The 24,000-nt window shown below is 52.7% G+C and overlaps 1 protein-coding gene across 3 annotated transcripts in view; it reads left to right on the forward strand.

Annotated features, from left to right (window-relative positions):
* The window catches only part of sema6cb (semaphorin 6Cb), a 45,510-nt gene that overhangs the window by 4,610 nt on the left and 16,900 nt on the right, over positions 1 to 24,000 (forward strand). For 2 of the 3 annotated variants that reach the window (XM_068022765.1, XM_068022764.1), the window contains exons 2-6: positions 18,194 to 18,368; positions 20,804 to 20,918; positions 21,801 to 21,861; positions 22,831 to 22,893; positions 23,520 to 23,621. In XM_068022765.1, the coding sequence (XP_067878866.1) occupies positions 18,221 to 18,368; positions 20,804 to 20,918; positions 21,801 to 21,861; positions 22,831 to 22,893; positions 23,520 to 23,621 (489 nt within the window). In that variant the 5' untranslated portion in view covers positions 18,194 to 18,220. The remainder of the gene's footprint in view (positions 1 to 18,193; positions 18,369 to 20,803; positions 20,919 to 21,800; positions 21,862 to 22,830; positions 22,894 to 23,519; positions 23,622 to 24,000) is intronic. The other variant, XM_068022766.1, reaches the window with a different exon arrangement.

Raw genomic sequence — 24,000 nt, forward strand, 5'->3', positions numbered from 1 at the left:
CAGGACAGGTACAGCACGGGGGTTAGATACAGAGTAAAGCTCCCTCTACACTGTCCCCCATCAAACACTCCCAGGACAGGTACAGCACGGGGGTTAGATACAGAGTAAAGCTCCCTCTACACTGTCCACATCAAATTCGATTGGAACCTGAGTTGCCGAGATGCAAAATAGGGGTCGATCCCAAAATATTACAGGATAAAAATTAAAGGGTAGTTATAATGGGGGACTTTAATTATCCAAACTTAGACTGGGATAATAGTGTAAAGGGCAGTGAGGGGCAAGAGTTCCTAGAGTGTGTTCAGGAAGATTTTCTACAACAGTATGTTTCTAGTCCAACGAGAAAGGAGGCACTACTAGACCTGGTTCTTGGGAATGAGGTGGGCCAAGCGGATCAAGTATCAGTAGGAGAGCATTTAGGGGATAGTGATCATTATATCAGAAGGTTTAGGCTGACTATGGAAAAGGACAAAGAACAATCCAGGATAAGAATAATTAACTGGGGGCAGGCCAACTTAATGGGGTAGGAATGGAGCTGAGCGAATAAATGGAGTCAAAAGTTGTTAGGAAAACCGATAGCTGAACAAAGGGCTACCTTCAAAGAAGAGATAGTTCGGGCACAGTCAAGGTATGTTCCCTCGAAGGGGAAAAGTAGAGCAAACAAATCCAGAGCTCCCTGGATGACAAAAGAGGTAGAGATTTAGAGACCCAGGGTATTTCTCTCGGGACACGGGTTCGAATCCCAGCAGAAGGTGGAATTTGAATTTAATTAATAAATCTGGAATTGAAAGCTAGTCTAATGATGGCCTTGAAACCAATGTCGATTGTTGTAAAAACCCATCTGGTTCACTAATGTCCTTTAGGGAAGGAAATCTGCTGTCCTTACCTGGTCTGGCCGACATGTGACTCCAGACCCACAGCAATGTGGTTAACTCTTACATGCCCTCTGAAATGGCCGAGCAAGACACTCAGTTGTATCTAACCGCTACAAAGTCAATAAAAAGGAATGAAACCGGACGGACCACCCGGCATCGACCTAGGCACCGGAAACGACAACGGCAAACCCAGCCCTGTCGACCCTGCAAAGTCCTCCTTACTAACATCTGGGGGCTTGTGCCAAAGTTGGGAGAGCTGTCCCACAGACTAGTCAAGCAACAGCCTGACAGAGTCAAACTCACGGAATCATACCTTACAGACAATGTCCCAGACACTGCCATCACCATCCCCGGGTACGTCCTGTCCCACTGGCAGGACAGACCCACCAGAGGTGGTGGGACAGTGGTATACAGTAGGGAGGGAGTTGCCCTGGGAGTCCTCAATATCGACTATGGACCCCATGAAGTCTCATGGCATCAGGTCAAACATGGACAAGGTAACCTCCTACTGATTACCACCTACCGCCCTCCCTCAGCTGATGACTCAGTACTCCTCCACGTTGATCACCACCAAAATGTACTCTGTGTGGGGGAGTCCATCACCATGAGAGGCTCGGTAGCACCACCACTGACCGAGCTGGCCAAGTCCTAAAGGACATAGCTGCTAGACTGGGTCTGCGGCAGGTGGTGGGGGAACCAACAAGAGGGAAAAACATATTTAACCTCGTCCTCACCAACCCACCTGCCACAGATGCATCTGTCCATGACTGTATTGGTAGGAGTGACCACCGCACAGTCCTTGTGGAGACAAAGTCCCGCCTTCACATTGAGGATACCGTCCATCGTGTTGTGTGGCACTATCACTGTGCTGAATGGGATAGATTTCGAACAGATCTAGCAATGTAAAACTGGGCATCCATGAGGCGCTGTGGGCCATCAGCAGCAGCAGAATTGTACTCAACCACAATCTGTAACCTCATGGCCTGGCATATCCCCCACTCTACCATTACCATCAAGCCAGGAGACCAACCCTGGTTCAATGAAGAGTGCAGGAGGGCATGCCAGGAGCAGCACCAGGCATACCTCAAAATGAGGTGTCAACCTGGTGAAGCTACAACGCAGGACTATCTGTTTGCCAAACTGTGTAAGCAGCATGCGATAGACAGAGCTAAGCGATCCCATAACCAACAGATCAGATCTAAGCTCTGCAGTCCTGCCACATCCAGCCGTGAATGGTGGTGGACAATTAAACAACTAACTGGAGGAGGTGGCTCCACAAATATCCCCATCCTCAATGATGGGGGAGCCCAGCACATCAGTGCGAAAGATAAGGCTGAAGCATTTACAACAATCTTCAGCCAGAAGTGCTGAGTTGATGATCCATCTCGGCCTCCTCCTGAGGTCCCCAGCATCACAGATGCCAGACTTCAGCCAATTCGAATCACCCCAGGTGATATCAAGAAACGACTGAAGGCACTGGATACTGCAAAGGCTCTGGGCCCTGACAATATTCTGGCAATAATACTGAAGACCTGTGCTCCAGAACTTGCTGCGCCCCTAGCCAAGCTGTTCTAGTACAGCTACAACACTAGCATCTACCCTGCAATGTGGAAAATTGCCCAAGTATGTCCTGTACACAAAAAGCAGGACAAGTCCAACCCGGCCAATTACCGCCCCATCAGCCTATTCTCTATCATCAGTAAAGTGATGGAAGGTGTCATCAACAGTGCCATCAAGCAGCACTTGCTTAACAATAACAGTGATGCTCAGTTTGGGTTCCGCCAGGGCCACTCAGCTCCTGACCTCATTACAGCCTTGCTTCAAACATGGACAAAAGAGCTGAACTCAAGAGGTGAGGTGAGAGTGACTGCCCTTGACATCAAGACAGCATTTGACCGAGTATGGCATCAAGGAGCCCTAGCAAAACTGGAGTCAATGGCAGTCAGGGGGAAAACCCCCTGCTGGCTGGAGTCATACCGAGCACAAAGGAAGATGGTTGTGGTTGTTGGAGGTCAATCATCTGAGCTCCAGGACTTCACTGCAGGAGTTCCTCAGGGTAGTGTCCCATCCCAACCATCTTCAGCTGCTTCATCAATGACCGTCCTTCAATCATAAGGTCAGAAATGGGGATGTTCACTGATGATTGCACAATGTTCAGCACCATCCGTGACTCCTCAGATACTGAAGCAGTCCGTGTAGAAATGCAGCAAGACCTGGACAATATCCAGGCTTGGGCTGATAAATGGCAAGTAACATTCACGCCACACAAGTGCCAGGCAATGACCATCTCCAACAAGAGAGAATCTAACCATCTCCCCTTGACATTCAATGGCATTACCATCACTGAATCCATTGACCAGAAACTGAACTGCAGTAGCCATATAAATACCGTGGCTACAAGAGCAGGTCAGAGGCTAGGAATCCTGAGGCGAGTAACTCACCTCCTGACTCCCCAAAGCCTGTCCACCATCTACAAGTCAGGAATAATCTCCACTTGCCTGGATGGGTGCAGCTCCAACAACACTCGGGAAGCTCGACACCATCCAGGACAAAGCAGCTTGATTGCCACCCCATCCACGACCTTAAACATTCACTCCCTCCACCACTGACGCACAGTGGCAGCAGTGTGTACCATCTACAAGATGCACTGCAGCAATGCACCAAGGCTCCTTAGACAGCACCTTCCAAACTCGCGACCTCTACCAACTAGAAGGGCAAGGACAGCAGATGCAAGGGAACACCACCAGCTGCAAGTTCCCCTCCAAGTCTCACACCATCCTGACTTGGAACTATATCGGCCGTTCCTTCACTGTCGCTGGGTCAAAATCCTGGAACTCCCTTCCTAACAGCACTGTGGGTGTACCTACCCCACACGGACTGCAGCGGTTCAAGAAGGCAGCTCACCACCACCTTCTCAAGGGGGCAATTAGGGATGGGCAATAAATGTTGGCCTGGCCAGTGACGCCCACATCCCAAAAATGAAAAAAAAAGTGTGCTTATGACAGATGCCAGGTAGAAAATACTATTGAGAACCAGGCTGAATATAGAAGGGGAAGTGAAAAAGCAAATAAGAGAAGCAAAGAGAGAGCATGAAAAGAGACTGGCAGCTAGCATTAAAGGAAATCCCAAAGTTTTCTATCGGAATATTAATAGTACAAGAGTGGTAAAAGGAGGAGTGGGGCCGATTAGGGACCATAAAGGGGATTTACACATAGAGGTTGAGGGCATAGCTGAGGTATTAAATGAATACTTTGCATCTGTCTTTACCAATGTTGAAAGAGGAGGTAACTCAGGCACTAGAAGGGTTTGAAATAGATAAAGAGGAAGTATCAGATAGGCTTTCTGTACTTAAAGTGGATAAAGCTCCAGGGCCGGATGAGATGCATCCAGGGATACTGAGGGAAGTGAGGGGGGAAATCGCAGAGGCACTGACCATAATTTTTCAGTTTTCCTTAGACTTGGGGGTAGTGCCAGAGGACTGGAGAATTACACCCTTGTTCAAAATAGGATGTAAATATAAGCCCAACAACTACAGGCCAGTCTATTTAACTTTGGTGGCGGGGAAACTTCTAGAAAAACTAATTTGGGACAAAATCAATAGTCACATGGACAAATACGAGTTAATTAAGGAAAGCCAGCATGGATTTCTTCAGGGAATATCATGTTTAACTAACTTGCTGGAGTTTTTTTGAGGAGGTAACAGAGAGGGTTGATGAGGGCAATGCTGTTGATGTGGTGTACATGGACTTTCAAAAGGCGTCTGATACAGTGTCACACAACAGACTTGTGAGCAAACTTGTAGCTCATGGAATAAAAGGGACAGTAGCAACATGGGTACGGAATTGGCTGAGTGACGAGAAACAAAGAGTAGTGGTTAATGGATGTTTTTTGGGCTGGAGGAAGGTTTGTAGTGGAGTTCTCCAGGGATCAGTGTTGGGACCCTTGCTTTTCCTGATATATTAATGACCTAGACCTTGGTGTACAGGGCACAATTTCAAAGTTTGCAGATGATACGAAACTTGGAAGCATTGTGAACTGTGAGGAGGATAGTGTAGAACTTCAAAAGGACATAGACAAGTTGGTGGAATGGGCAGACAAGTGGCAGATGAAGTTCAATGCAGAGAATTGTGAAGTGATTCATTTTGGTAGAAGAACATGGAGAGACAATAGGGAATAAAGGGTACAATTCTAAAGGGGGTGCAGGAGCAGACGGACCTGGGTGTATAGATGAAGGTGGCAGGACAGGTTGAGAGTGTGGTTAATAAAACATACAGTGTCCTGGACTTTATTAATAGGGGCATAGAGTACAAGAGCAAGGAAGTTATGTTGAACTTGTATAAGACACTAGTTCAGCCTCAGCTGGAGTATTGGGTCCAATTCTGGGCACCGCTCTTGAGGAAAGACGTGAGGGTATTGGAGAGAGTACAGAAAAGATTCACGAGAATGGTTCCAGGGATGAGGAATTTCAGTTATGAAGATAGATTGGAGAAGTTAGGACTGTTTTCCTTGGAGAAGAGAAGGCTGAGAGGTGATTTGATAGAGGTATTCAAAATCATGAGGGGTCTGGACAGAGTCGATAGAGAGAAACTGTTCCCACTTGCGAAAGGATGGAGAACGAGAGGGCACAGATTTAAAATATTTGGTAAGAGAAGCAAAAGTGACAGGAGGAAAAACTTTTTCACGCAGCGAGTGGTTAAGGTCTGGAATGCGCTGCCCGAGAACGTGGTGGAGGCAGGTTCAACTGAAGCATTCAGAACGGAATTAGACTGTTATATGAAAAGGAAGAATGTGCAGGGTTACTGGGAGAAGGCGGGGGAGTGGAACTGAGGGAGAGAGCCGGTGTGGACACGATGGGCCGAATGGCCTCTTTCTGCGCTCCGGCGCAGATTCTGTGAACCCAGTGTCCCCTTGACTCGCCAAAGCCCCTGTTCGTCCAGCTTCAAAGCTCAGGCACCCAGAGCTGAAAGGTCAAGGCCGGACCTCAATGGGGTAGGCCGGTGCACTTGCTACTGTCTGATTACAGGGCTCGTGTCTTATCCCCACTGGCTAATGATAAGCAGATGTCACTGATGTGCTTGTGCTTGTGATTGTCTGCCAGAACCACTTCATACTCCGACTTCTCAATCCCTTTGGAAAATTACAGCAAGGATTCGTGCAAAGCTCCCACTCCATGCCTGATTAAAAGAGAGCAGGCTCAATCTCCACTGAGACTTAGAGGCCTGACAAATGGGGGCTGGGGGACCCCCGAATATCCCATCCTGTTCCCGCTCCCCCTCAGGCCCACTCCCCCTCACTCCAGTTACCCCCTCACCTCCGTTACACCTCCCACTCCCGTGACCCCTCCTTCCATTCCCGCCGGCAGGCTCTGCGTTATTCCTGCGTGCGGCACAACACAGCTGAATAGCAGAGCTGTAGAGGTGGCTGAATATCCTTGAGAAGGGAGGTGCCGGCGGCGGGAGGGAGGTGCGTTCTGCTATCATATATGGAGTATTTCCACAGAGGGTCCCGACGATTGAGTGCGGACTGTGTCTAGAATATCAACAAACCTTTCCCCAACCTGTCAGCCCTACCGAACTTTAATTTTATTTTAAAAATAAAAGGCCTCCTCCGTTTTTCAAATATTTATTATCTGCAAGTGAAATATTGTAATTTCTTTTCCATAATTACCGCATGTAATTATCATAATGCGATCAGCCATGCATAATTAATCAGCTCAATATTCTGTCTGTCGCTTGGCATAATATATAATTTACCCATTTCCTTTTAATAAAACATGAAATCAATAGATCCTTTTATGACATGTCCTGCAGCTCGTTTAGAGCCAAGCCGACAATGCCACAGATTATATTTTTTTCCCCTGAATATCAGTTTAATTTTGGTGGTTTGGTTTGAGGCCTACTCCGCTGTGGTCTGAGGAACAGGGGTGAAAGGTCAAGGTTCGGAGTGCGAACACCAGGAGAGCGGTTTTGAGGTCGGGGCCGCTGGGTTTCAGATCTGCGCTCGAAGGTCTGGGAGGGGGGTGCGCGTGCTCGGGCGCACTTGAAGTTCCCGCCGCACTCTGGCCCTCGAGGGCGGGCCGTTTGGCAGCCCGTGGGATCTTGCTCTGCGCAAGTTGGCCGCCGCGTTGACCTTAATCGCCATAAGACACCGCGCACCTATTGCGATTTGAAAACTCCCTCGGGACGATGGGCGGCCTCCTGAAACGGGCACGCAAAAATATCCCACCGCAAAGCTATCGGGATGCGGAAACTAGGCCGAGGCGTGGAGACGGTTGAGTTTCTTTTCGGCCCCATTGAGCCTGTTTTTTTTTTTGCTTTAAAAAAAAATTTGTTTCACTAATTCCTGTCAATAGGTTGGCCTTTGCCGAGGCCTGTCGAGGGATGTCTGGGGAAAGGTGGATGCCGTGGCAACCACAGGGGAAGGCGTGTTGGCATATTGAGGAAAAAAAGGGAAAAGTCAGCACTGCGAGACCTTTAAGGCCGTGTCTAGACATTCCCTGGGGAAGCTGCCTCAGGAATCCCAGGAGTGTGTTGTGAGGCGTATTAACCCTTGGAGTGCGTGCGAGAAAGATTTTCAAAAATGGCAGCCAGTCCAGCTGTAAATAATTAACATTTGGCTTCGCATTTGCGCTCGGCCTAGTGGCTGCCACTCTCGCCTCTGAGTTGGAAGGGCATGGGTTTGAGTGATTGTGCCAGGCAGCTCCGGGCTGCCTCGGCCCACGTACTAGATGAGTTGGGCCTAAGTTACAGGCCCTGCGGCCTTTGCCACGCTAGTTGGAAGCAGCCTTAATTTACAATTCAATTAAATCTTCCTCCCTTCTGAGGTGAGAGAGGCCAGAGTTTTTAATGTTATAACCTGACAGTAACAAATGGGGAGCCCGCAAACCATTTCTCCCTCAATTAGTCTCCTGCTTCCATTTAATCAATTGTCGCTCTCAGAGGCCTTGGCTCTGATGCTTTATGATCCCCAGAAGGATGGAGCCAGCAGCAGCAGCACATTTCAAAGATAGTTTTTCACGGCGCGCCTGCAAGTGTCAGCTTAGCTCTGAGTGGGAAGGACAAAGGTCCCACTCTGGAAATTTTGAGCATGTTTGCAGAGGCCCAGGCCGCTCCCCCAACTGGAAACCGCAGTTCATCCAAAGCTCTGCTATCCCCGTGTACTGAGTCCCACTGACTCCCCGTTCACCCGTCACCCCACTCCCTCGCTCACTGATCTACGCCCGACTTCCGGTCAGGCAACGTCTCCATTTTAAAATCATCCTTGTTTTCAAATCCCTCCTCGCCCTCCCCTCCCTATCTCTGTCGCCTCCTCCAGCCCCTACAACCCTCCGGGATCTCTGCTCTCCTCCAATTCCAGCCTCTTGCCCATCACCCCCCCCACCCCCCACCCCCCGATTCCCATCGCTCCACCATTGGCGGCCGTGCCTTCAGCTTCCTGGGGGCCCTAAGTTCTGGAATTCCCTCCCTAAACCTCTCCGCCCCTCTCTCTCTCGCTCCTCCTTTAAGCCACTCTTAAAACCGACCACTTTGACCGAGCTTTTGGTCGCCCGTCCCCTAATATCTCCTTACGCGACTCGGGGTCAAAGTTATGTCTGGTAGCTCTCCTGTGAAGCATCTTGGGACATTTTGTTGAGTTCAAGGTGCAAAGGTGGGATGAAGAGAGATAGAGGGTGAACAAGAGGTCAGAACTGGAGGGACGTAGAGATCCTGGAAGGTTGTAGGAGGTTACAGAGATAGGCTGAGGGGGGGCGGCGGCGTGGGCCAGATAGGGATTTGAACATGAGGGTGAGAATTTGATAAGCGAACTGTTGCTGGGCCATTGTGTGGACGTGACCGTGACATGATATAGTGCGAAGTGAGGCAGGCCTGGGGGCCGTGAGGGAGTAACTAACATTTACCAGTGGGGCCATCTGTACCGGAGTATGTCCAGATAGCCAAGAAAGCCCTGCATTTCTATAGCGCCTTTCACCACCTCAGGGCACTTCACAGCCAAAGAAGTACTTTTTGTAATGTAGGGAACATGGCGGCCATTTTGTGCACAGCAGGCTCCCACAAACAGCAATGTGTTTTTTTTTGTAGTGATGTTCGGTTGAGGGATAAATATTGTCCTCACTGGGGAGAACTCCCAGTAGTGTTTGATTGATCTGGGTTTGATTGTATTAGTCGGTCCACTTATCTGTGCTCACTGTGTTTGATTGCTTAAGCCTATGGGTGGAGCTTACCAGTTAAAACAGCAAAGGTAAACACATTGCTCGGCGAAGACATTGTACTGAGATCGTGTAAGGAAGATTATATTTTAAAGTACTGCAAATAAACCAGTTGGTGATTTAATACAAGTGTGATATCTGCATTGCTCTGAGATAAATCAGATATACATAATATATGCAGCAACCCAATATAACGCTCCCCAGCTGCTCTTCTTCCAATAGCAGCCGTGGGATCTTTTACACCCACCTATGAGGCCAGACGGGTCCTTGGTTTAATGTCGCATCCTGAAAGACGGCACCTCTGACAGTGCGGCACTCCCTCAGTACTGGGAGTGTCGGCATGGATTATGGGCTCAAGTCTCCGGAGTGGGGAGAGTGCCGCCCCACTGAGCCCCAGCTAAGTTGACCCCCCGCTGCCTCTGGCTGGTGCTGCTGGACAGGGCTATCCACCAGCTCAGGTCTTGACAGGCCCGGTTCTGAATAAATATTTCAAATTGAATTATTCACGCCTCAGTGGCTGCAGATGCCAATGTTTATTGCTGCATTCGCTGGTCCTGTAATGTGCTTTACTTATTGCACAAGCCACCCCAGGGCTATTGGCCTGCCTCTCCGATAGCAGCACAGTGTGCAATGGCCAGGTAAATGAGCCTTGTCTAATCTCCTGTTCATCTCAATCGACTCTCAAGCGAACAAGGGACCATCTCAAAAAAGCGCCCGACTCGGAGAAGAACGGGAAAGGCTTCAGGCTTTTAATGTTCCTGCCCCGTGTGCAATCTCACAGCCTCAGAGGGGCTATTCATGGTCAACATGACCAGCAGGTCTGGTAGGCCCCTCTGAGCTGCCAATCAGGCGGACACGTTCCCTCCAAGGGCTGCTCGTGTCGATCATGCCGACGCTCAATCCCACAGGAAGATTACCGCCGGGCAGCCTGTCCGAACTAGGCCCAAATCCTAATCCTTCCCATCCCCCGGGGCCCCGCCTCCCCTCCGAATGGCAGAAGGGTCAATGTGGTTACCGTGGTTCCCACCAACCAACCCTCCCCCCAACCCCCCCCCCCCCAAGAACCCCCCACCAGAGGAGGCCGCTCAGCCCCTCTAGCCGCTGCCAGCTCCCAATCCGAGCTGCCCGCTCTCCCGAGCTCCGTCCGCCTTTCATAATTCCTTTCTGCGTTCATCTCACCTGCCCTCTTCAACGATGCGACCGCCGCGGATCAGCGGGGGATGGGGATCTGCTTGGCCAGATTCACGCGAGGAATTAATTCCTCTTAACCTGGCCCCCCTCCCCCCCCCCACCCAGTGTTGCGAACCTGCCGTTCACGCCTCCTTGTGACTGACCCACCACCCCCCCACCGCAACAACAGATTTCATTTACATAGCGCCCAAGCATCCCAAGGTAGGCCGTCCCCAACTCAGCAGGTCTGGTACCAGCAGACTTTGACACCGAGCCACGTGATATTAGGGGACGGGCGACCAGCTGTTTTTTCCGCACAGGAAGATCCCAATCACCCAGATTGTCTGCTTTTTTTTCATGCTAAGCATGGGGCCCAGGACACCAGGGAGAAATCCCACCCCGGCCTTCCAATAGCAGCCGTGGGATCTTTTACATCCACCTGAGAGGGGCACCTCCGACAGTGCGGCACTCCCTCGGTACTGGCACCGGGAGCGTCGGCCTGGATTATGGGGCTCGAGTCTGTGGAGTGGGGACTCGAACCCTCAGCCGCCTGATTAAGGGGTGAGAGAGAGATCCCCACTGAGCCACAGCACAGGAGGGAGACCTTTGAAGACAAGTTTAGCGAGACACTAATAGGAGGGCCCAGTAACTGGGAGAATTAAAGGGGAGGCTGAGGGCATAGACTGTTATTGAGGCAGTCTCCTGAAATTCTTTTTAAAGGGAGTTGGCTGTTTTAGAGTGAAGTAATAAAGGGGATGGAGAGGGGGATTAGCGTGAGAGGCTGGAGCGGCCGACCGGCCTGTTTGTGTTCCGGAACATTCCGATTGCCGGCAGGGCTGCTCTTTGATTGGTCCTGCCTCCTGGGTTCGAGAGGGGATTGTAATTCGTGCAGGGTCTTGCTCTCCGTCACTGTCCAGCGAGCTCTGACCCGGGGAGTGTGCGGAGAGGGGGAGCTGGGGTTCGGAGTGAGGTTGCGATGCCCCCCGTGGTCCCATAGCTCACGGCCGTTCATGAACTAGACTCAGAGATGGGAGAGCGGGTGCCTTTGGTTGGGCACTTGCGGATGGCTGGTACACGTGGGGTTGGAACCAGCGAGAGGCAACTGTTGACAGAGTGGGGGGAGAGAGAGGGAGTGAGACAGAGAGAGAGGGACTGCAAGAGAGAGACACAGAAAGAGAGAGAGAGAGATTGAGAGAGAGACACACAGAGAGAGAGAGACAGAGAAAGAAAGACAGAGAGAGAGAGGGACTGAGAGAGAGAGACACACACAGAAAGAGAGAGAGAGAGAGAGAGAGAGATGGAGTGAGAGAGAGACACAGAGAGCAACAGAGAGATAGAGAAAGAAAGACAGAGAGAGAGGGACTGCGAGAGAGAGAGACACAGAAAGAGAGAGAGAGAGAGATGGAGTGAGAGAGAGACAGAGAGCAACAGAGAGACAGAGAAAGAAAGACAGAGAGAGAGAGAGGGAGACACAAAGAGAGTGAGAGATGGAGTTAGAGGGAGACACACAGAGAGTGACAGAGAGACAGAGATAAAAAGAAAGAGAGGGAAAGAGGGACTGAGAGAGACACACACACACAAAGAGAGAGAGATGGAGTGAGAGAGAGAGACACACAGAGAGCAACAGAGACAGACAGAGACACACAGACAGACAAAGAGAGAAAGATAGAGAGGGACACACAGACAGAGAGCCAGCGAGAGAGAGAGAGAGAGAGAGAGAGAGAGAGAGACAGAGAGTGACAGACAGAGAAAGACAGAGACACACACACAGAAAGAAAGAGAGAGATTGAGAGAGAGACACACAGAGAGCAACAGAGAAAGAAAGACAGAGAGACACACAGAGAAAGAGACAGAGAGACACACACAGAAAGAGAGAGAGAGATTGAGAGAGAGACACACAGAGAGCGACGGAGAAAGACAGACAGAGAGAGAGAGAGGCAGAGAGAGAAAGACAGAGAGGGACACACACAGACAGAGAGAGAGAGGGAGTGGGAGAGAGACAGAGAGAGAGAAAGACAGAGTGAGAGAGAGATAGCAAGGGAGCGGGAGATGGTGAGACAGAGAGAGACTCCTACGTGTTCCCTAGATTCCCCCTGCAACACAGAGAACCTAGGTCCTTCCCAAGAGGCTGCATCCCTTTAATTAGAGCCATCGCCCTGTCACAGGGTGGGACACAGTCCCTGCCCTCTCAGAAATTCCCACTTTCTACCTGAATTCCTACCCGTGGCCTCAACAGAACTAGACAGAACTTTCCAGCACAGCAACAGGCCATTCAAACCCACTGGTCCATGCTGGTCTCTATACTCCTCACAAACCTCGTGTTGACACAGTCAAAGAGCCTAAGGCCTGTTTTGGGCATCGGCCCTAAACGCCCATGGTAACCAATATGGTGGAGAGCAATCTCCCTCCTTTCCCAGTCTCAATTGAAGATGCTAAGGGTTTGGGGGCGGGGTAGTTGCAGTCAGATCACCCTGGATTATAGGCCGAGATGTAAGGGAGACCAAAGCCTGTAGTGGGCCGTGGTGTAAGGGAGACCCGGATTAGGACGGGGCCTGGAGTGGGCCGAAGTATGAGGGAAACCCGGATTAGAATGGGGCCTGTAGTGGGCCGTGGTGTAAGGGAGACCCGGATTAGGACGGGGCCTGGAGTGGGCCGAAGTATAAGGGAGACCCGGATTAGGACGGGGCCTGGAGTGGGCCGAGGTGCAGTGGAGGCTGGATTAATGGACTGGGTCGAGATGGGAATTGTCAGCTCACTGAGGGACCCTGGGACGGTTTAGAAAAGGGACTGGGTCATCTCGGGCGGGGAGGGGGGGGAGGTGGGGATGTGGTGGGTGGGTTCACCGACTGGAAGAAGGGGTATTTGGGAGGGGTGCCAGCACCGATGGTGCTCATATCTCAGCCATGATCCTTCAGAAGAGGGGAGCAGATCGGCGAGGTGGCACCCTTTCCTCTGAGTGAGCCAGCCCAGTGTTTATTTCCCCCCCCCCCCCCCCCCCGGTAAATCCACCTCCATTCTCCCTTCAAAAGTTAGGCCGAATGGCCCATTGCCGATCCCCGCAACAGGTGCCTTGGCATGTCAGGCCTGGTAGTCATGGTCTGGCCTCCTCCCGTTCTGAGTAGGCCCAAAATAAGGTCAAAGTGCATCACCCCTTCTCTGTGATTGCGCAAAGAACATTAAAAGCATCAATAATTATGGCTCAAACCATCTCATGGGCAGTTGGGGGGAGGGGGGCGTTAGCTCAGGCCTAACCTCAGCACAGCGGGGCCTACTTGTAGTGGCTGGTCGGCCTGTGGCTTTACAGCCGAGCTGTGCGGCCACTCATGACTCATGCCTTTCTGTTTTTGGAGAGATTATTAAATACATAATTAGGGATGTTTGGGAGTTAGAGGAAATGGGGGTATAATTTACTCTGTCAGGAGGCTCTGAAAGCTAGGCCCAAATATTCTGTGGTTGAAGCCTCACTGCCCTGAGGTCAGGTTGCAGCTTTTTCCTCCTGTTCCGGCAGCAGGCCCAATGGAATAATTATCCTAATAACGGGATAAACAAGGATGAAGTGGCATTGACGTCTTGCTTCCTGTTTCTGCACCGCAGGCCGAACCTGGGCGGTTCTGAAGGCCTCTCTACGGAGCAGTGCTGGATGCAGCTGGCCGACGTGGGCTCAGTGGGTCACTCTCTCGTCCCTGAGTCAGAAAGTTGTGGCTTCGAGTCCCGACTCCAGAGACTTGAGCGCCGCGATCCAGGCCAACGCACCCCGGTGCCGGTATTGAGGGAGTGCCGCACTGTTGGAGGTGCCGTCTTTCAGGTTGAGATATTAAACCCCCGTCTGCCCCTCTCAGGTGGATGTAAAAGATCCCACGGCCGCTGTTAGAAGAGGTGGGGGGGAGCGGGGGGCAGAGGGAGTTCTCTCCCGGTGTCCTGGCACTGATGTTTATCCCTGGACCAACGTCACTTTAAAAAAGCAGGTGAACTGGGTCGTTGTCACATTGCTGTTTATGGGATCTTGCTGTGCACAAATCGGCCTCCGTGACAACAGTGACCAAACCTCAAAAGCGATTTCATTGGCTGTGAGGTGCCATGGGACGTCCTGAGGGCGTGACAGGTGCTACAGAAAGGCAAGATCGAGTGGACGCTGCCGTCTGGGATTGGTGCAGGCTGGGGACGGAACCCTGGGATCTTGCTCTGTAGCAGTAAGCCATTTTGAGGTGGGGGGAGGGAGTTGCCCATACTCAATTCCCCGCTCCCCCCCCCATCCCCCCCAAGGGGTGAGGGGTGGGTGTTCTGTATCTGAGTATTAATATATAAGCTGAGGTTGGGAGCTCCGATACTTGCGATTCATGTCCGGAATGTTCCGGTGTTGCTTGGATGGGAGATTGCACTTGGCTCTCTGTCCCTCACTTTCTGGAACAATCCTAATGCTGACGCACCCTAAAATGTCTCTTTAAAGTTCACAGTTGATGGGATTTACTGGAAGTGCTGGCCAACTAGCCCAGACAGGTGCACAGCATTGAACTGTCTGTAATCATCCCAACGTGCAGCTACATCTGAAAGCCTGTTAGCCAAACACGCCCTCACTTCAAATCCGAGGCCCGCCCGAGATGACCCAGTCCCTTTTCTAAACCGTCCCAGGGTCCCTCAGTGAGCTGCCAATTCCCATCTCGACCCAGTCCATTAATCCAGCCTCCACTGCACCTCGGCCCACTCCAGGCCCCGTCCTAATCCGGGTCTCCCTTACACCACGGCCCACTACAGGCCCCGTTCTAATCCGGGTCTCCCTTACACCACGGCCCACTACAGGCCCCGTCCTAATCCGGGTCTCCCTTACACCACGGCCCACTACAGGCTTCGGTCTCCCTTACATCTCGGTCTATAATCCAGGGTGATCTGACTGCAACTAAAGTGGCAGCTGGGACATTGAAACTGGCCACCCCTTAGCGAGGAAGGTGGTGGCGGGTGGGGGGTGGGTTGTGGGCAGTAAATCAGCCTAGGCCCCTGCTCAGCAACCAGTGAACCCTGTGTGGAAAGTGCATGGATGGGGGGGGGGGGGTGTTGAGAGCAGTCTGAATTCCCCACCTTGGTATCAAAGCCAGGGGCAGTGCTCATCTCCAGGGATTTCTCCGAGCCGAGAGAGAGAGAGAGTGCGGCCCAGTCATGCCTTGACACTTGGATTCTACCTCCAGCAGTGAACCTGTGCTGACTCCAGTGTGCGTGCAGGCGGGCAGGTTTCCACATGTCCCTCACACACCCAAACCCCCCGGCGATCGGCAGCTGCTGCACCCAGGGCAGGCCTGTGCCCGCTGGAGGTTGAAGGGTGGGGTGGGGGAGGGGGGAGGTGTGGGGAGGGCAGTGCGGCATCTGCAGAGGGGCCAAGACCTGCCGTGAGCAGCTGTGGGACAGCAGAGGTGGCAGCGAGCCAGGGCCGAGGGCGGAGAGGGCATGGAATGCCAGTTTAAAGGGACAGGAAGGCATCACTCACACAGCTGAGAAGTGAATCACACCCATCAAACAGCCTAACCCAAACAATCGGTGCGTACAAACTCTCACTGGGATATCGAAGGTGAAACAGGAGTGCTCGGATTTAGGAATTGATAGAGAGAAACTTTGGCCAACGGCGAGGTCAGAGGTCATGGGTGCAGCGTTACCTGTGACCTCCACCCTCCCGCCACCTGTTGGCCTTGCTGGGGAGGGGAGTTTCTCTGCCGAGGTGTTGACAACAGCATCAGAATTCGGCTCTGGCTCAAACCGCAGAGGAGTTTGGTTAAAACTAAAGCTCATGCCAGCTCCTCCAGCCAGCTGGACAGGTTCCAAGATTCAGAAATTCAAGTGGACGTTCATAAATCGGCAGCAAAATAACAGGTGACGCTGTGCTACCCTGGCAACCAGCCCAGAACCTCCAGAATAGCTCACAACAGAGTAAAGCTCCCTCTACACTGTCTCCGTCAAACACTCCCAGGACAGATACAGCACGGGGTTAGATACAGAGTAAAGCTCCCTCTACACTGTCCCCCATCAAACACTCCCAGGACAGGTACAGCACGGGGGTTAGATACAGAGTAAAGCTCCCTCTACACTGTCCCCATCAAACACTCCCCAGGACAGGTACAGCACGGGGGTTAGATACAGAGTAAAGCTCCCTCGACACTGTCCCCCATCAAACACTCCCAGGACAGGTACAGCACGGGGGTTAGATACAGAGTAAAGCTCCCTCTACACTGTCCCCCATCGAACACTCCCAGAACAGGTACAGCACGGGGGTTAGATACAGAGTAAAGCTCCCTCTACACTGTCCCCATCAAACACTCCCAGGACAGGTACAGCACGGGGGTTAGATACAGAGTAAAGCTCCCTCTACACTGTCCCCCATCGAACACTCCCAGAACAGGTACAGCACGGGGGTTAGATACAGAGTAAAGCTCCCTCTACACTGTCCCCCATCGAACACTCCCAGAACAGGTACAGCACGGGGGTTAGATACAGAGTAAAGCTCCCTCTACACTGTCCCCCATCGAACACTCCCAGAACAGGTACAGCACGGGGGTTAGATACAGAGTAAAGCTCCCTCTACACTGTCCCCATCAAACACTCCCCAGGACAGGTACAGCACGGGGGTTAGATACAGAGTAAAGCTCCCTCGACACTGTCCCCCATCAAACACTCCCAGGACAGGTACAGCACGGGGGTTAGATACAGAGTAAAGCTCCCTCTACACTGTCCCCCATCAAACACTCCCAGGACAGGTACAGCACAGGGGTTAGATACAGAGTAAAGCTCCCTCTACACTGTCCCCCATCAAACACTCCCAGGACAGGTACAGCACGGGGTTAGATACAGAGTAAAGCTCCCTCTACACTGTCCCCCATCAAACACTCCCAGGACAGGTACAGTACGGGGGTTAGATACAGAGTAAAGCTCCCTCTACACTGTCCCCCATCAAACACTCCCAGGACAGGTACAGCACGGGGTTAGATACAGAGTAAAGCTCCCTCTACACTGTCCCCCATCAAACACTCCCAGGACAGGTACAGTACGGGGGTTAGATACAGAGTAAAGCTCCCTCTACACTGTCCCCCATCAAACACTCCCAGGACAGTGGGGGGGAAACGCAAAGCAAGGTTGTGGGAGAGATGGGGGTGGGGGGGCAATCCCAAAGCACAGCAGCGCCCTCTAACCCTAGAGGGCTGCTCGGCCCATCGTGTCCCTGCCGGCTCTTCAGAAGCCGCTCCCGCTCTGCCCCTCTGCGGCCCGGAGGCGGGATTAGGCGAGGGGTTGTGCTGGAGAGTGCTGCCCCTGTGCTGTGAACAGGTTTTCTCCCACGGTTTAGCAGGGAGCCTCTCTTGTCTGGTGGGGCCCACAACCGGCAATTAAACCGGGTGGTTCAGTTTGAGTTACCACTCCCAGTTTATTGGAGGACAGGTGCTGGTGTCGCAGCCAAAAATGCAGCCGCTGCTGGAGACTTTGAGCGTTAAAAAAAGTGCTGCCACTGGTCAGGCAACACCTGTGGAGAGAGGGAGAGAGTACCCGAGACGTTAACTGTTTCTCTATTCCTGGATTCTCAGGATATGAGTGTCACTGGCTCGGCCAGCATTTATTGCCCATCCCTAATTGCCCCTTGAGAAGGTGGTGGTGAGCTGCCTTCTTGAACCGCTGCAGTCCGTGTGGGGTAGGTACACCCACAGTGCTGTTAGGGAGGGAGTTCCAGGATTTTGACCCAGCGACAGTGAAGGAACGGCCGATATAGTTCCAAGTCAGGATGGTGTGAGGCTTGGAGGGGAACTTGCAGGTAGTGGGGGCTAGGGATTCAAAGGGGGAGGGGGGGAACTGTGCTGTAAGGTTTGATAATTTATGCTGCAGTTGGAGAGACGACAGGCTAAGTTTGGAGACCTGGCTTCTGCACATTGAGCCATTTTGACCCTCGCTCTCTCTCTCGCGCTGTTCCCCCTTCCAGGTGATACCCGTCCAGTGAGCTCCAGCGATGCCCCTTCTGTCGGGCATGATGCCCAGTCACCGGACAGCAGGCTCCGCCCTTTTGGCACTGACCCTCCTCCTCGCTCGGGATTCTGGGACGCTGGCCAGCGTCTTCCCCAAGGACATCGCGCCGCTGAACACCGTCACCTCCCAGAGTGAGTCCCGCTTTCATCTCTCTTCGAAGGGGGGTTGGGTGCGGGAGAGGAGTTTTGTTTTTTTGAGGGGCGGGGGGGTCATCATGAACCATGTGCCAATCGGCCGCTGCGTTTCCCGCGTCGCAAAGTCGTTGGCTGCGACGCCCCGCGAAGGGTTCACTCGACTGATTCCCGGGATGGGGGCGGGAGGTTGTCCTCTGAGGCGAGATTGAGCAGAATGGGCCGATATTCCCCGGAGTTTAGATTGAAGTGTCTCAAATTCTGAGAGGGTTTGACGGGGTAGCTGTTGAGAGGCTGTTCCCCCACCCTCCTGGCTGGAGAGTCTAGACCGACGGGGGGCACTGGGGGGGGGTGTCACAGAATCAGGATGAGGGCTTGACCATTTCGGAGTGAGCTGAGAAGAAAGTTCTTCACTCGGAGGGTGGCGAATCTTCGGAATTCTCTACCCCAGAGAGTTCTGCATGCTCAGTCGTTGAGTAGATTCAAGAGCGGGAGGGTTGGATATTAAGGGAATTACGGTATCGGGCGGGAAGGAGTTGAGGTAGAAAATCAGCCATGATCTTGTTGTACTGGCGGAGCAGGCCCGAGGGGCCGAGTGGCCTCCTCCTGCCCCTATTTCTTATGTTTCTGACGGGGAACGGACTACGAGCAGAGGGTAAAACATGAATGCGTTCACAAGTCGGGTTTCCAACCCTTGTTGGCCGCATTCCTGGAAGGGTCATCACATGATGTCCGGCCTCCCATTGCCCGCCCTCCCACCCCGCCCCTGACACTCTCCCGCCATTGGTCGCCCAACCTGTCAGTCCTCACGATTCCCCCATCTTCCTCCACCAATTGGATAGATCCGTCCAGGGCCACAGCGGTTCAGTTCCGGGGGAGGGGGGGGCGCAATTCTGGCGGGTTTGGTCACCCTCGTATGCAGCTACAGGAGGAGCCCATTCGGCCCATCGCGCCTGTGCCAGCTCTCTGAAAGAACTATCCAATTAGACCCTCCGCCGCCCACACCTCCTCCCCACTCTTTCCCCCACATCCCTGCACATTTCACCCCTTCGAGTATTTATCCGATTCCCCTTTTGAAAGTTACTATTGAATCTGCTTCCACCGCCCTTTCAGGCAGCGCGTTAAAATGGCCCAAAGATCTGCTCCTGTCTGTGGGACAGTGTTCGGCCCGTAGGCCCAGAAGCCTAAATCTAGACGTGGCCTGCTCATAACTGCATGGCTAATTTGCCATTATTAATTTATCCTCAGCCTGAGCCTTCGCGTAACGGAATATAATCCATTTGTAATATTAACTCTGGGGCCACTCAATCACTCGGCTGAATGCAAATTAAAGCAATTTTCTCACAAGAGAGCTGCTGGAAGATTAATTGTTTTGTGAGGCGGGCTCGGGTTACATGGAATTTTCCAGCACAGTAAACAGGCCATTCGGCCCATCTGCTCCGTGTTGGTGTTTATACTCCACACGAGCCTCCTCCCAAGCCCCCTCTTCGTCTCACCCTATCCCCATATCCCTCTATTGCTTTCTCCCGCGTGTGTTTATCCAGATTCCCCTTAAATGCATCTCTGCTATTCCCCCTCAACTGCTCTGAGTTGCCGAGGCCTGGCTGATGGGGTTAGGCCCGTTGCCACGGAAACCAACCCCGGCCTAACCTGCCTTGGAGAGTTTTTACGGCCAAGGGTTATTCCCGCTGCCCCCTCCCCACCCCTGCCACCCCCGATGCTAGTCTGGTTAACCCGCAGGCAGGCAGAGAGCAGAGTGCGCCGTTACTGCTTCTGTTCCCCAACCCAGGTATCGAACACCTTGTGCCCGTTCTTCCCTGAGTGTAGAAGGACTTCCTCACTTCAGTCTCAATTTTGCGCCCCTCCCCCCACCCCATCGCCCCACCCAGTTTTGACTTGGCCGCTCCCCTCCTCCCCAGCGAGGGCTCGGGATTTACCTGCTCGTGCTCTCTTGAGGCCTCTGAGGTCCTCTCCTTACTCACCTGGCCTCAGGGCTTGGAAACAAGAGGGAGACCAGCATTGACCCGATGGGCTGAACAGCCTCCGTCTGTGTCAGCCTGACTCTAGGCCCTCTGCACCACCTCAGGATGCCACAGAGCACTTTATCGGCGATGAGGTACCTTCTTGAAATCTGGTCGCTGTTGTAAGGCAGGAAACGCGGCAGCCAAATTTGTGCACAGCAAGATCCCACAAACAACAATGAGATAATGACCCAGATCATCGGGTTTTTTTTCCCCCCGTGATGTCAGTTGAAGGATTAATATTGGGCCCCGGCACCCTGGGGTGAACTCCCCCCCATCCCCCCTCCCCCCCGAATTGCTCCTCTTCCCATAGTGGCCGTGGGATCTTTAACGTCCACCTTTTTCCATCCTGTCCTTCCTTGCCCGCATGAGCTATTGCATCTGACTCCTGTCTTGTTTTCTATGCCCTCTTAGATGCCCGGGGTTACCCCGCCTTCCGTGGTTTGGCATCCGACAATGGCTCAGCCCCGCCCGGCCTGGACTTCCAGCACATGCTGAGGATCAACCAAACTCTCTACATCGCAGCGAGGTGAGGGCTGCAGACACAATGTAGTGAGGAGGCACTTACGTGTGGTCAGTAGCGGTGTGGAAGGGAGGGACTGGAAATTGTAGATGTTCTCTTTCGGGCGTTGTGGCGGGAGCGCTGTGGGGGGGTTGGCACTTTGGGTGAGGACAGGGCGTGAAGCCCTCTGGGGTCAATGAGCCACACACCCTCACTCTGTCGGTGCATCTATGAGGCTCCTGCCCCGTGATGATGAGCACTGCCATGGGTGTCACTGACATAATACTCCTGCCCCATACTGATGAGCAATGCCACGGGTGTAAACTAACATGGTACATATGATGAACAATGCCACAGGTGCAACACACCGAAATGCCCCTGCCTCTTTGATGATGAGCAATTCAATGGGTATAATATGGTGTAACACTCCTGCCTGTCTGATGGTGAGCAATTCCACCGGTGTTGCATAGTGAAATACTCCTGCCCCTCTGTCGATGAGCAATTCCATGGGTGTAACATAGTGAATTACTCCTGCCTCCAAGATGGTGAGCAGTGCCATGGGTGTAATGTGGTGGATCACTCCTGTCTCTATGACGGTGAGCAATCCCACAGGTATAAATATGGTGGAACATTCCAGCCTCTATGATGGTGAGCAATTCCACGGGTGTAAGTATAGTGTAACACTCCTGCCTCTATGATAGTGAGCAATGCCACGGGTGTAAATATCATGTAACACTCCTGCCTCTATCATGGTGAGCAATGCCATAGGTGTAAATATGGTGTAATGCTCCTGCCACTATGATGGAGAGCAATGCCACGGTAGATGGCCATTTATGATTAATGCATTCTGTTCTATCCTGATTCTCGTGCTAAGCTTTGTCAATAATTGTCTTATATTTCCTTATATAGGGACCATATCTATTCCTTCCACCTGGGTCTCAGTCCCCAGGAGGACCTCGTACCTCGCAGAGTAAGTGCAAGCCTCTGTTGAATTTTCTCTGAGAGGGAGCGGAGCTCAGGATTGGGAGGTGGGAGGAGTCGGGGGGGGTGGGGTGTGGTGGTGGGGGAGGTGATGAGTTGGTGCAGAACTGCTGCCAAGGTTGTCTGGAGACCAGGGCGTGACATTCCTTGAGGGCGCGACGAGGACTACTAGACTAGCGCAGGCCCAATTTACACCCCACCCGATTTTACTTCCCCATGGGCCTAGTGGAGTTTCATGTCCCACCCAACCCCCAGCCAAAGAGAGCAGGGCGATTCCCATGACCCAGGGCGGGAAATGAGGCCTACAGAAAGGCTTCATGAATCTTTGGTCGAGAGCGCGAGGGGGAGCCCAAACCCGGGGTTTCTTACTCTCGATCCACATCCCTTGCTGATTGGACAGAACTGGAAGGGAAGACTTGCATTCCGCTAGCGCCTTTCGCCACCTCAGCGCCTCCCAAAGTGCTTCAGAGCCAGTGAAGCACTTTTCCTTTTGAAAGCGCGGCCACCCGTCGTAGGAAACGCGGCAGCCAATTTGCGCACAGCAAGATCCCACAGGCAGCAATCGTCTGATTTTCAGTGATGTTGGTTGAGGGATAAATATTGGGCCCCAGGACACCGGGGAGAACTCCCCTCCCCCCCCACCCCCCCTCAATAGTAGCCGTAGGATCTTTTTCCATCCACTGAAAGGTACCTCGAGTCTAACGTTTCATCCTGAAAGATGGCACCTCCTACAGTGCAGCACTCCCTTGGTACTAGCACTGGGAGCATCGGCCGGGATTATGGGGCTCGGGTCTGTAGAGTTGGGGCTCGAACCCAGAGGCCATAGACAAATATTAAAAGAGGTTGGGCACCAGGAGGACACCAGATGGCAACGGCGTGGCCCTAAGTCCGGCCGAGGTGAAGGGGGTCACACTCTAGGGGAAGGAGTCACACCTGCTTTTGTGTTTCCCCCCTGCAGAAAGTGACATGGAAGACGAGAGCGAGCGACGTGCAAAACTGCGCCCTGCGGGGCAAGCGCCGCGTGAGTAAGGGTCATGCCGGGGTCGTGTGTGTGTGTGTGTGTGTGTGTGTGTGTGTGTGTGTGTGTGTGTGTGTGTGTGTGTGTGTGGTGCGAGGCGGGGAGGGGCGGAGGGGAGTCCCGTGCATCTCATTCCCTTCTGCAATCTCCCCTGACACCAACCCACCCCCCGACCCCATCTACCTCAGTCAGGCCACCCCAGACCTGCTCCCAGGCGCCTCAAAGCGAGAAGTGGGGGGTGGGGGGGGTGGTCCTCTCCCTGCGACGAGTGGGGGTCACCCCCTGATGGAAAGTGTCTGATGGGTAAAACGCACAATCAGCTGGGCCGTGACGCTCCCCACAGTGGAGCAGCCCGCCACAGCACCAGGATTAAGAAGATGGCCTCCGCGCCGAGGACCCAGTGATCGCCAGGGACCGTGATTTTACGGGAAAGGGGCCCCGCTCCTTTGCCTCTCCCTCCAAACTCCCTTCAACCAACTGTGGTCAAGAGGCCTACTTCAGGCCTACTTCAAAGCCCTGTTGCTAGGAGACTGGTGGGAAGAGGCCACGGGCCACCACCTGCCTGAATGTGGGATTTTGCTCCAAAAGAATAAAGGGATCTAATTGTTCCTCTTGCTTCCACCCTGCAGGATGAGTGCCACAACTTTATCCGTGTCCTGGTTCCTCGCAATGACCAAATTCTATTCGCCTGTGGCACGAACGCCTTCAACCCCATCTGTAGGAATTACAAGGTGAACCAAGCCACCGCAACACCTGATAGATACCGAACACGATCATACCCACTCGACACGGGCACATAAGCACTGAACACGGACACACCCACACCCAACACGGACACATCCGCAAGTGACGTAGGCACACGCATACCATTCACGCTTTCCCCCCACATGGGACAGGAGCCCAAACACACGGAACATCCGTCCTCCCACATGGACACTAGCTCCCACAAGAAAGTTAAGACAAGCACATTTGTCTGGGAGAGATCAACATTTAACACCCATATAAACACTTAGAGTGTAAATTCTGTATGTAAACAGTTGTCGGTAACAGTGTAAATTCTGTATGTAAACAGTTGTCGGTAATAGTGTAAATTCTGTATGTAAACAGTTG

The sequence above is a fragment of the Heterodontus francisci genome, chromosome 46 (genome assembly GCF_036365525.1).
Source record: "Heterodontus francisci isolate sHetFra1 chromosome 46, sHetFra1.hap1, whole genome shotgun sequence".
NCBI classification, from domain to species: domain Eukaryota; kingdom Metazoa; phylum Chordata; class Chondrichthyes; order Heterodontiformes; family Heterodontidae; genus Heterodontus; species Heterodontus francisci.